This window comes from Dipodomys ordii, unplaced genomic scaffold (genome assembly GCF_000151885.1).
Source record: "Dipodomys ordii isolate 6190 unplaced genomic scaffold, Dord_2.0 Scaffold51, whole genome shotgun sequence".
In the NCBI taxonomy this organism is placed as follows: Eukaryota; Metazoa; Chordata; class Mammalia; order Rodentia; family Heteromyidae; genus Dipodomys; species Dipodomys ordii.
Genome location: NW_012267267.1, coordinates 1,772,063 through 1,785,017, shown reverse-complemented (window position 1 = coordinate 1,785,017; position 12,955 = coordinate 1,772,063). Strand labels below are relative to the sequence as shown.

Below are 12,955 nucleotides of genomic sequence, written 5' to 3'. Positions count from 1 at the left end.
GTTTTGCATCCAGTCTGAGCTGGGCTCAAATCCTGACCCTGACTTTACTAGCCTTGGGCAAGTCACTGATGCTCTTAGTGAGACTTGTGTCTCCTTCAGCTTTTGGGAAATGCCAGTTGTCATTGTCTTCATATTGTAAGTGGAAAGGCCGGGTCCTTACTCCCACATCTAGGGCAGGCAGAGAGGGAGGCTGCCTGTAATATAATATTTTGAGTTTTCATTTGGTTACACGATCTTATTGAGCACCCCCTGGCACTCTGTTGAGGTTGATAGCAGTTCCATTTTACAGTTGAGGAGACTGAGGCCCAGACAGGCTGATTCATTTATCCAAGGCTTGGCCTCAGACCTCTAAATTTCCTGACCTTTCCTCTCCTAACTTCATGGTGGCTGCCTCTCTGGCATCCATAAAATAGGATAATCATGCCTTGAAGGAACAAAAGAAAGGGTTTGGAGATTCAGAATTGTGTTGTGGCCGAAAGGGATTATTATGTCATTGTTGGGAGCAAATGCTGACCTGGAAACTCATTATGACATTTATTAATATTATTGTAGCTAATTCCTCCTTGCATTACTGCCCGTTCCCCCAGGGTTCCCTGTGGGATGGGATCCTCTCCTCCCAGGTCTGGGTACTCCCTGCCCCCCACTATTTACCTTAGAACCTGCCTGGCTTGTTAGCGCTACCCTGGCTAGGGCGGGGCTGGACACTGCAAAGAGGGAGGGGGATTTCCTTTCTGTGGAGGTGGGGGTGCAGAGATTCTCCTTCTTGGGGTGGGGAGAGGACCCAGGCCATGAGTCCCCTTTACCTATTATTCAGACTTGGGACTACTATAGTATTTAGTGAGAAACTTAAGTTCAAATGCCTGGCCCACCCACTTCCTAGTTAGATGACCTTGAGTAAGTAAGTCACTTTCCCTTGAGCCTCCCGGTGTTCTTTTGTAAAAAAGGAAACCACCTCCTGCCTGGTAGTAGAAGGGAAAGTGATTGAGGAAGGTACCTACACCTGGAAGTTTGTTCTGCTCATTTCCTTTGTGTTGTCAGCGTGGGAATAATATCCACAGACTCTTGGTTCTGCCTCTGCTTCTAGACTTCTATACATGGCCAAAGGAACCTCTGGCCCTCTCTGAGCTTTCATTTGTCCAGGAAACCCTGACCCCCTCTGGGCCTTCATTTGTCCACTTATATAGGGAGAGGTTGAGACTGAGGGCCTTTGAGCATCCAGAATCCTGGCCAGCCAGCTGGCCTGGGGCAGAAAAGACCAGAGCAGGAGGTGAGGTGAGGGCCAGGTCTGCCCAGAGGGTTTCAGCTTCTCAGCAAGGCCACCTGGACAGCTGTGCCCTCCCCCCCTCATTCCTCTCCCCTGAGTCAGGCCTGCCTGCTTGTGGGTGTGCCACCCCGCCCCTTGCTCTGGAATGGGGCAGGTTGAGGCCTCACCCCATGGAGGAGGTTGCCAAGACAGTGTGTACGCATGCTCTATGCTTGTGGCTTTGGGGGGAGGGAGGAAGACAGGGATTCCCTCCCTGATGGTTCCCTGTCCCCAGGCTCAGGAAAGCCCCTGGGTAGTGGGTGTACCTGCAGCCACTGGACAGGCTTTGTTTCACTCTGTGTTGGTTAGGCTAGTGAGGATGGTATGAGGGGTGCTTTGCAGGGATGGTTTTGAGGGTGTCCACCTGTGGTGGCCCAAGTGGGACATTCTGGGGGTTCATGCCTCTATACTTGCCCATGGGCCATATCTGAATTTAGAGTTTTCCTGTGTACTTTCCCGGCATGCCCTGTGTGACAGGGGCAAGCCTGGGAGACAGGATGACTTCTTTACTCCTGGAAGCCGCTTTTCAGGCTGGAGGGGGGTGAAGGCCTCAGCCCCAGGCTGTACCTCTGGGCTGTGGAAGCAGAACACCCTGAAACAGGGACTTTTAGTATAGCCTTGGGGAAGGACGTTCTACTTTTTGGACCTCAAGTTTCTTTGTGGGGTGTGTCCCCTCCACCTAAGACTTGGGTAGTGAGCCCTTTCCCAAGGTAAGCCACTGACCTGTATCCCTGTGCCTGGGGTGGCTCTGGCTAGGCTGGGTTGGGGAGGAGGAGGAGAGGGGTGTTGCTGGGGCAACCAGATGTTATCAAGTATGAGAGCCTTGAATCTATCTGGGGAATTTGCAGCTGTGGCCTTGAGTGCCTTGGACCTGGATGGTCTGATGTTACCTCACCCCCAATTTAGCAGGAGTCCTTTTGTTATTAGTCCCTTAGCTTTTTGTTTCCCTCTTTAGGAGGAAGCCCAGGGTGACTGTGCTAGGCTGTGAAAGGCTTTGGTTTGGGAGCTAGCAGGAGCTTGGGAAGTCTTCTGGCCCCAAGTCACTTAAGAGTTGTGTATCTGTTTTGATGGGCTGCTGTAAGATCTATGGCGGCTTGGAAAGCTTTCCCTCCACCAGTGCCTGGCATGGTGCCTGGCATGGATTAATCACCCTGCAAGTGCCATCATCTGATGCTCATTTCTTTTGGAATGGGTCTGATATGATAAAGGGGTCTGGCCTAAGGGGGAGGGTGGGGTCAGCCTGTGGTACAGAAACCTCCATTTTCTAGGGGTAATAGAGTTCCTGGACCCCCTTTTCTTTTTTCTTTTTTTCGGTGGGTCGCGGGGCTTGAACTCTGGGCCTGGGCACTGTCCCTTAGCTCTTCAGCTCGACTTCCGGTTTTCTAGTAGTTTATTGGAGATAAGAGTCTCATGGACTTTCCTGCCCGGGCTGGCTTTGAACTGCTATCCTCAGATCTCAGCCTCCTGAGTAGCTAGGATTATAGGTGTGAGCCACCGGCACCCAGCCTGGACCCCCTTTTCATTCAGCAGGTATGTCTGGTTTATAGCTGGCACAGAGAACAGAGTGTGGCTTTTGGTTCATGTGATTCTGAGTGAAAAGTGTTCTTATTCTACAGTGGAGGCCAAGCAAGCTGTCTTTATAATGTTCGCTTCCGTTGGCCTCCATTTTCCACATCTGTCAAATGGGAATAAAAGTACCTACTTCTTAAGATTGTTGTTTACATTTCAGTGATGCTGTGTACATCCAGCTCTACAAATACTGGTTATCCAGGATGTGAAGTTCTTGCCCAGAGTTTTGAGTGGTCTCTGAGAGGCCAGAACTAGGTGCATAGTACTTGAAGAAGAGCTACAGGGGAGATACTGTGAATTCTTAGATTTTCAGGGATGGGAGACGGGGCAGGGCTGGGGTAGGGAGTGTCCTCAGGCGACTTTGGGGTACAGCACATCATAGAAGTCCTTCTTGCTAGGTAGACTTAACGATATCTACACATCTGAAGCCTTCATTGACTGACTGATCTTCAGGGGCAAGGCCTAGGGGTCCCCCTGACCTGGCTACTGCTCTCTGAGCTCACTTAATCTCATCTCTCCTGAATTGCCTCCTGTGCTTACTCTATTCCAGCCTTACTAGCCTCCTCTGTTTCAGGGAAGCCACCATCCACTTCACGGCCTTGCCACTGGCTCATGTCTGACTAGAAGGCTTTGTTGTACCTGCCCTGGCTGGATCCTCACTCAGGGCTCTCTTCCAGTGTGCTTTTCCTAGAGCAGTACCTTCCAGTCAGAGCTCTTCAGTCTTTACCACCTAAACTCATATTAGTGTGTTTCACTCATATATTCATCAAGTATTTATTGGCTTCATAGTGTATGCCAGGCTCTGGTTTAGACCCTGGGGATACTGGTGAGCAAGATAAAGCTCCCCTCCTTTAGCTGAGTAAAAGGGAAATTCCTGGCCTTCCTTTTTTTTTGTTGTTGTTGTTGGTCATGGGGCTTGAACTCTGGTCCTGGGCACTGTCCCTCAGCTCTTCAGCTCAAGGCTAGCGCTCTACCACTAGAGTCACTACACCACTTCCAGTTTCCTGAGTAGTTTATTGGAGATGAGTCTCATGGACTCTCCTGCCCAGGCTGGCTTTGAACTTCGATCCTCAGCTCTCAGCCTCCTGAGTAGCTAGGATTACAGGCATGAGCCACTGGCACCCAGCTTGGCTTGGCCTTCCTTTTATACAAGGTCAGGATTTGTGTGTGATGGAGCTGGTTTGGAAGCTCAGTCTGACTTCTTTCTTATATATATGGCTCTTAATATATATATGTGTGTGTGTGTGTATATATATATGTATATATATACACACACACACACACACACACACACACACACACACACACACACACACACACACACACACACACACACACACATATATGGCTCTTGTCAACCCCCAGCCTCTTGACTTTTACTGACTTCGTGAACGTTTTTTTTCTTTGCTAGTTCTGAACTCCCTGCTTAGTAATCAGTATGTCACACAGTGGAGCCAATTGGAGGAATCCTAGGCTAGGGGAGCAGATCTGCCCAGGCTGGCTTTAAACTGTGATCCTCAGATCTCAGCCTTCTGAGTAGCTAGGATCACAGGTGTGAGCCACCAGCTATGCTGAAATTATCTTGTTCTTGTTCTGTCATCTTTAGGTGTTCTCTGCTGATCACAGGATCTTTTGGATTCTGTGGTGTCACACTGCTCAAATGGGTAACTGTGGCAAGTGAGGGGCTGAACTCATATGCTGAATTGCTACCACCACTGAGCGTGATTCTGTAGTGGGCATCTCCCAGGCAGCCCTAGGCTCCTGTCTGGCTGCTCCCAGAACAGAGCTCTTTCCCCTGGGAATCATCAGGAGGGCTGGGGGAGGGGAGTGGGCACTATGCCAAGTCTGATCTTGTGACCCCCTCGTCTACCATCTGACAGCTGAGACTCCCCTCCCTTAGCTCTGGCTTCTGTATGTTTAGATAAGGACTTGGGAGCAGAATTGTGATCCGTAGGTATAGTTGGAATCCTATATCTTCCCCATTCCTGCCCCTCCCCTCAAGCAGAGTACCCACAGTCTCTGAGCCTTAGTGTCCCTGGAATCTATCTATCCTGCAAGGGAGGTGGGGTTGGCTAATGGGCGGGATTAGAGGCAAAGGTAGGAGGAGGGCCTGGAGCAGCCCCTCCCCCTCTGCCAGGAACCACACAGCCACTGGAGGGCAGGCGGGCTTGTATTGCAACCCTGCATCTCTTCACCATAGCTGGGCTATGGTGAAGGTACTGCCCAGTGCTCTGGGGAGATTACGGTAGGGGACAGTGCGCCTGCAGTCATGGTGGTGTTCCTGGGCCGCCATCTCCCGGCACTTCTTGAGATCTTTAAGAAGAAGGGTGAGTGGGTGTGGCTGTGGAGGGTGGAGAGGGACCCTGAATGCTCCCTTTGCCTGATACTTAGGTAGAATAGGGGAAGAATAGGCTGGGAAGAGTAAGTGGGCGAGGGTGGGGTAGGGATGGTAACTAGGCCAGGCCAGCCCACAGTCTCCAGTGTGCAGGGGTGTCTTTGTCCAGCTGCTTCGTTGCTGCCTTTGTCTGGGCGCTGCTTGTGCTGGGGAGGATGGACACTGATGTTTCTGACCTTGAAGCCTCCTTTAGGGCCAGGCTGTTTCCCTACAGGGTTACTCACACGTTACTGTTACTATTACTGGGTGATATTCAGAGACAAAAAGAAGCCATCCCTGTGGAAAGGGAGCAGTGAGGAAACTAGTGCCTCTGGAAATTGAAGAGCTTTGAGTTTCCATCAGTGAAATGATATTTGAGTGGGTGGAGGAATTTTGGAAGGAGAGACATGTGCCCTTCTTTCTCCTAGGAGACTGGCTTTCAGGCCTGGATTCCAACAGAAGGGACTATAGATTCTTGGATTTTAAGAGGTCCAGGGGACCCCAGTCTGAAAGTGATCTAGTGATTTCCCCTGGAAACACAGTTTAGTCCTGGCTCTGACTCCCTTTTGCTGGGTAACCTTAGGCAAGGCCTTTCCCATTTGAATCTGATTTTCCACTTGTAAAGTCAAGGGATTGGGGGAGCTGATCTTAAGAGATTGGCTGGGGTGCTTTCCAGCTGTGACCTGGCAGGATCTCTGTCTGCTGAAGAGTGGGCTGAGGAAGAGGGAAAGTGTCTGAACTGGAGACCCAGTTTTTGGGGTGTGGCAGCTTGTTCGTTCCAGTCCCTCTAAAAGGTGCTGCCAAGGTCACATGACCCTCCCAGCGCTTTTGCTTATGTTGTGGGTTTCATTTAAAGGGGGAGCTGGGGCTCCAAAGTGCTGATACAGCCCCTCCAGGATTAGATGACCAGCCCCTCGGTGGGCGGAGCCTGTAACAGGATCCTGTGTAATGGATCCCTGGTTTCTCTGCGCCAGGGGCCAGGGCCTCCAGGAGAGGGCATAGCTGGGGCTCTTCCCAGAGGCTGAGTTACCCTGGCTGTGGTTGGAGGGGCCTGGGTTCCTCTCCCTTGCCCATCCTTCCACAAAGGGGCTAGCCCTATGGGTGAGTATGGAGCTCAAGAGGTAATATCTCTGGCCTGTCCTTCCCTAGGGTTTCCTAGGAGTCTGGTTAGGGGCCCTGCCAACGACCACTTTTTCCTGGTTTCCCATGGTATCTTCTCTCTGAACCTGGGCAAAGTGTTGTGTGAAAAGGGAGGTTTGGAATCTGGAGACAAGAAATACATTTGCTATGGGCTATGTGTATATGAGGGATATCTCTCATGGGACCCCAAGTGGGATGTAGATAGATACACAATTGTGTGTACAGGCAGAATGGGGACCATAAGTGTTGTGTGGATATGTGAAGGCTGGGTGGGGTACATATATGAGTTGTTTGTATGTATGTGTATTGGAAGTCTGTGACTGTTATGTGAATAGACAGTGCATCTGTGTGCCCATGGTGTCTTTTTTTTTCATAGGTTTTTTTTTTTTTTTTTTTGTCATCATGGGGCTTGAACTCTGGGCCTGGGTGCTGTCCTTCAGCTCTTCAGCTCAAGGCTAGCGCTCTACCACTTGAGCCACAGTGCCACTTCTGGCTTTTTTTCTGCTTATGTGGTGATGAGGAATTGAACCCAGGGCCTCATGTATGCAAGGCAAGCGCTCTACCACTGAGCCACCTTCCCAGCGCCCCCATGGTATCTTATGTGGGCCCTCTGTGAATCCTCAGATTGGGTATAGCTTTGTGTTTATGCACAGGGGCTGTGGATATTGTGTGCATATACCCCAGAATTGTGGGTTGTGTGTCTAGGCTGGGGTGAGTGGGCAATGCATGTGTGTGCAGGACAGTGCAGTCTGATGACTGGGTGCCTTTGTTTTGGTGCCATTGCATCTCCAGGGTCCACTCTATCATCTCTTCTTCCATCTCACTAGGTTCTGCCAAAGCTGAGAGTGACAAACAGCAGAGTGCTGGGCCCGGCCAGGGGCCAGGGTCTGGAGTGGATGAGCACCAGGACAATGTTTTCTTTCCCAGTGGACGAGCACCTCATCTGGAAGAGCTGCACACACAGGCCCAGGAAGGGCTCCGCTCCCTACAGCACCAAGGTAACACTCCCCTTCCCCCCCCAGTGCTGTTCTCACCTTCTGAGGTCAAAGGCCTAGGCCGACACACCCTCCTGGTATCTTCCAGAAAAGCAGAAACTGAACAAGGGTGCCTGGGACCATGGAGACACCCAGAGCATCCAGGTGAGCCCTGCTTGCCCAGCCTCCTTTCTGTTCCCCTCTCCTTCCTTCCTTGGCCTCTGGCCAGCATGGCTTTAGACCCTTCTGGTCTGCTTCCTTCCTGCATCTCAAAGAGCTAGACTAAATGACTCCAGAGGGTTATTAGTCTAGGCTTGCTGTGGTTGATGTCTGCTCAGTTCCTAGGTGATGCTAGAGGATTCTTGAGTCGAACATTTCGGAGGGACTCTTGGGGTGGCCCACCCAGGTCAGGCCTTGACTCCTTCTCCTTCCCCCGACAGTCTTCCCGGACGGGGCCGGATGACGACACCATCTCCTTTTGTAGTCAGACCACATCCTACACAGCAGAGAGCTCCACAGCGGAGGATGCTCTCTCCATCCGCTCAGAGATGATCCAACGCAAAGGTGCCTGCAAACCAGTGGGGCAGGGGGAAAGGTGGTAGGCACTATAATGTCCCAACACATGCAGCTTTTCTTCTTCCTCCTAATCCAGTGTTTGCCCACGTTCTGGGAGAGTAGTGCTTTGTAGAACATGCCCTGAGTCCTTTTGCTCTAACGGGTTTTCTCTCTCCTGGGCTGGCTCTCAGGCTCTACCTTCAGACCCCATGACTCATTTCCCAAATCATCCGGAAAGTCAGGGCGGCGCCGGCGGGAACGGCGGAGTACAGTCCTGGGGCTGCCACAGCACGTGCATAAGGAGCTTGGTGAGCCTTGGCTAGGTACATGGAGGTGGTAGATGGGGAGCCCCAGCCAGTCCTTCTCTGCTCATCGCCTTCTCCTTGTCAATCCTAGGCCTGAGGATTGAGCGTGAGACACCAAGTACTCCTCAGCCTTCTGGTCCACGCGATGCTGTCCGAATCCCCACAGTGGATGGTCGTGCAGCTAGTCTGGCCTTAGGGGCAGGAGCTCGAGTGTCCCTGCAGGAACTAGAGGCAGAGGCAGAAACAGAGGCTGGCACTGATACCGAGGCGATGCTGCAGCGTCACATTGACCGTGTCTACCGGGATGACACCCTCATTGGCCGCTCCACAGGGGCCCGGCCCCCACCGTTGATCCGGCCCATGTCCCTAGCAGTGCCTGGACTGACAGGAGGGGCAGGGCCTCCAGAGCCCCTGAGTCCGGCCATGTCTATCTCACCCCAGGCTACCTACTTGTCCAAGCTGATCCCACATGCTGTGCTGCCACCCACAGTGGACGTGGTGGCCCTGGGCCGCTGCAGGCTGCGCACACTGAGCCGCTGCAGTTTACACTCTGCAAGTCCAGCCTCAGTCCGCTCCATGGGCCGCTTCTCCTCGGCCTCGAGCCCACAGCCCCGCAGCCGTCATCCTTCCTCCTCCAGTGACACCTGGAGCCACTCTCAGTCCTCTGAAACCATTGTGTCGGATGGTTCTACCCTCTCCTCTAAGGGGGGCTCTGAGGGCCAGCCGGAGGGCTCCGTGGCTAGCACTCATGTGGCATCCCCTCCCCAAGGGGGCAGTGGGAGGGGCTCCCCCAGTGGGGGCAGCACTGCCGAGGCCTCAGACACAGTCAGCATTCGAAGCAGCGGGCAGTCGTCCTGCAGGAGTGTGTCCCTCCGCAAGATGAAGCGGCCCCCGCCGCCCCCTCGCCGGACCTACTCTCTCCATCAGCGGGGTTCCATAGCTCCGGATGGGCCCTTAGGGTTGCCACCCAAACCTGAGAGGAGGCAGCAGCCACAGCTGCCCCGGCCGCCTACCACAGGGGGTTCTGAAGGGGTGGCCGCAGCACCCTGCCCACCTAACTCATCAGGCAGCTGGGTATCTGGCTTATCTCCAGGCGGCTCCCGGCGCCCCCCACGGTCCCCAGAACGGACACTTTCACCTTCCAGTGGTTACTCCAGCCAAAGTGGTACCCCCACCTTCCCTCCCAAGGGTCTCGCAGGTGCTCCTGCTTCCCCAGGCAAGGCCCAGCCCCCTAAACCAGAGCGGGTCACATCCCTTCGATCTCCCGGGGCCTCCGTCTCCTCTTCCCTCACATCTCTCTGTTCCTCCTCCTCGGACCCTGCCCCCTCAGACCGCTCTGCCCCACACGTGTCAGCCTCCCTGAGTGACAGGTTTGTTATCCCGCCTCACCCTAAGGTGCCCGCCCCCTTTTCCCCACCTCCTTCTAAGTCCAAGAGCATGGACCAGGCTTCCTCTGCCCTGGTTCCCGGGACCGGCTCCACCACGGATGCCAGTCCTGAATCTTCTCCCACTCCCCAGACATCCCTGACTCTACCCCAGGAGTCTCCTGTGGTCTCCAAAGATCGTTCACCCCCACCCTCCCCACCCCCATCTTATCATCCACCCCCACCACCTAGCAAGAAGCCCGAGGTGGCTGAGGAGGCCCCACCTGCTCCACAGACTACTGAGGAGGTCCCCCCAGATCCTAGTTGGCCCCCACCCCCACCCCCTGCCCCGGAGGAGCAGGACCTGTCTATGGCCGACTTCCCCCCACCTGAAGAGGCCTTCTTCTCTGTGACCAGCCCTGAATCTGCAGGCTCCTCAGAGCCTGACAGCACCCTGGCTGCTTCCCCCTCCAATGCCATCGTTTCCCAGAGCCAGCCCCAGGGTACTGCAGACCCTCCTCCAGCCCCGCCAGCCCCACCTGCTCCACCTGCTCCACCTCTAGCTAGTTCTGGCCCAGAGATTCTGGCCAAGCTCCCTGTGAAGGAGCCAGTAGGTTGTGTCAAGAGTGGCGGGGCACCCAGGGAAGATGCGCCCCTGGTCACACCCTCCCTCCTGCAGATGGTGCGGCTGCGCTCTGTGGGTGCTCCCGCAGGAGGTCCAACCCTAGCATTGGGGCCATCAGCTCCTCAGAAGCCGCTGCGAAGGGCCCTGTCTGGGCGAGCTAGTCCTGTGCCTCCGCCTTCCTCTGGGCTCCATGCTGCTGTCCAGCTCAAGGCCTCCAGCCTAGCTGCCAGCGAGGCCCTTGGAAGTGCCCAGGCCAATGGACCGCCCGAGGCTGTGCAGCGGTCTTCCCAGTCCCCTGCCTCCACAGCCAGCTTCATCTTCTCCAAGGGCACGAAGAAGCTGCAGCTTGAGCGGCCAGTGTCCCCTGAAGCCCAGGTGGACCTCCAGCGGAACCTGGTGGCTGAACTAAGGAGCATCTCTGAGCAGCGGCCACCCCAGGTCCAGAAGAAGGCTCCCCCACCTGTGGCTCGAAAGCCCTCTGGGGGAGTGCCCCCACCCTCTCCCAGCTTTCCTCAGGCTGAGTCCCTTACTGCGCCTTCCACCAATGGGCTCCCTCATGCTGAGGACAGGACTAAGGGGGACCTGGCAGAGAATGGGGGTGTCATGCAGCTGGCTGGTACAGAGAAGATGAGCCCCCCAGGTTCAGGTACAGTGGCCAGTATCTGAAGTTCTCTTGGGAATGTGCGTTTACATCTGTCAAGACTTCTGGTTTTAGGATGCCTGGGGTTGGTGAACTGTCATTCTTGAGCTGTGGGGAAGCAGGGGAGGGTGTGCAGATGTCACCGTGTGTAATCCAACCCCATGATAGCATTCAGGTACAATGTCCCGCTCGATGCTGCTGACATGGTTCAGCATGGGGAAATAGGAAGGCTGGATGAACATGCGCCTTGGGCTTGGTGTCAGAAGCTGAGATGTTCCCTTGCTTATGTCTCCCTTTTCCTCACAGACTGACGGAAAGAGCTGGTCTGAACCATTACGTTCACTGGCACTGCTGACCCATCCCAGGAACACAATCTCAGGGACCTGAGCAGCTCCAAGGACAGAAGGATATGGCAGACACAACCTAAGAGGGGACGCCTGCAGCCTTAACCTCCACAGCCTTCCATGTTTATGCAAGCCTGGGGTTGCCCGCCCTCCAAGCCACCTGCTCTCATGCCTTTTCCAGAAAGGATTTGCCTCCAGCAGCTGCTTGCTTCCGTCTTGGCCTTAGCCTCATATTGAAGGAGGTAGCTGGTGAGAGTGGGTAGCTACATTCCCTGCTGGCTCGAGGTCACAGGTTGGGGTGTGTGTGTGTGGGAGCAAAAACACTTCACGTGTTTATTTTGTTTCATGTCCAAATCATGCACATACTGTAGTCCAGAATCAAAGCACTTTTGCAAAGTGGCTGCATGTCCATCCTCCAGGGCTCGTGAAACCACATTCCAAGGGCCTGTTTACATGGTGGCAGCACCAGTCACCGGTATCCAGCCAAAAGCTGGGACCAATCTGCCCTTTCTTTCCCAATCCAGTTGCTTCTTTCCTTAGTTCTTGGAGGTGGGCAAGTCACCCATTCCCTCAGGCTTCCCCCCCAGGACAGGGCAGGAGTGGGGCTGTGGAATTCCAAAGCACAAAAGGTGCAGTGGGACCTAGCCTTCCTGTGCCTCAACTTAACCACCAAGCACCCTCCTGCCTTCTAGTTCTGCCAGGTGCTCCATGTAAGGGACAAGAAGTAGGAGATTACCAGGGTCCAAGTAACTGGGGGAGGACCAGAGGGAAGGTCCCAAAAGGCACTGTCTTCAGAAAGTGAAAAATAGATTGGAATACTACGTATCTGCTCCTTTCGTTGAATTGAGCTTGGCAGAGAGTACAGTACTAAGGGGGTAGAAGAAGTGGGGAGGGGTCTGGCAGGAAGAGGGCTTATTAGGGCAGTGGCCCCAGATCTGCTAGACCCTTGGACTTCTGACCTTCTCCTTTGCTCTCTGGTGCATGTCCTTTGTGTAGCTGCCTTTTGCATTGGGTGGTTCCCCTGGAGGGGGGCTGACATAGACAGTGCAAGGTTGGGAAACCAAAGGTGCATTTACTCCAGATTCTTCCCTGCTCAGTGAGGGGATATCTAGTGCTTCTAGGGAGCAGATGGGGTAGGGTGGCTGTCCCTGGTATTAGCCTCTGCTATTGATCTCCCCCTGGAAATTTTGTCCAAATTGGGTTTGAATTCGTTATCTGATTCTTTCACTTATTGGCTGGCTCTCTATCACCGGGAGCCACATCTCCAGTCCCTCCCCCTGGGAATTTTAATGTCCACTGTTTTCAGCCTATCTAGGAAAGCTGGATTCCCCACCCTCTATGGCTGAACAGAACTGGTCCTACAGCCACCATCCAATGTGGCAGGCACCATGTGTGTGTCACTTCCTGATTCTCTTTCACCAGAACCTTGTTAGGCTTCTCTACCACAAAGGAGAGTGTCAGTTACCCCTGCCATCAACACAGTAACAAGATTTGGGGACAGACAGGGTGCTAGTTCGTGGCTGTAATCCTAGCACTTGGGAAGCTGAGGCAGAAGGATCTTGAGCTCCAGACCGGGGGACACTTGAGTGAGAGCCCAGGTTCCCTCTGTCCTGTCTAGGGCTTCTTCAGTTGATGACTGTAGCCTCCAACCAATATCCTCTTGCCTGGTGGGCAATGGAGAGTGAGCTGCTGCTGGGTATATTCTGCTGTCCAGTGAGTTGGGGGACAGTCTATAAGCACTCTGCTGCTCCAGGACCTGTCA

General features: G+C 53.9%; 1 protein-coding gene across 1 annotated transcript in view; it reads left to right on the top strand.

Moving 5' to 3' along the window:
* Kiaa1522 (KIAA1522 ortholog) overlaps positions 1-12,383 on the top strand; it is a 30,837-nt gene extending 18,454 nt beyond the window's left edge. Inside the window, exons 3-8 of the mRNA XM_013020491.1 lie at positions 7,214-7,384; positions 7,470-7,525; positions 7,801-7,924; positions 8,107-8,223; positions 8,312-10,855; positions 11,156-12,383. Coding sequence (XP_012875945.1) covers positions 7,214-7,384; positions 7,470-7,525; positions 7,801-7,924; positions 8,107-8,223; positions 8,312-10,855; positions 11,156-11,160 — 3,017 coding nt within the window. The 3' untranslated portion in view covers positions 11,161-12,383. The remainder of the gene's footprint in view (positions 1-7,213; positions 7,385-7,469; positions 7,526-7,800; positions 7,925-8,106; positions 8,224-8,311; positions 10,856-11,155) is intronic.
* The last annotated feature ends 572 nt before the right edge of the window (positions 12,384-12,955 follow it).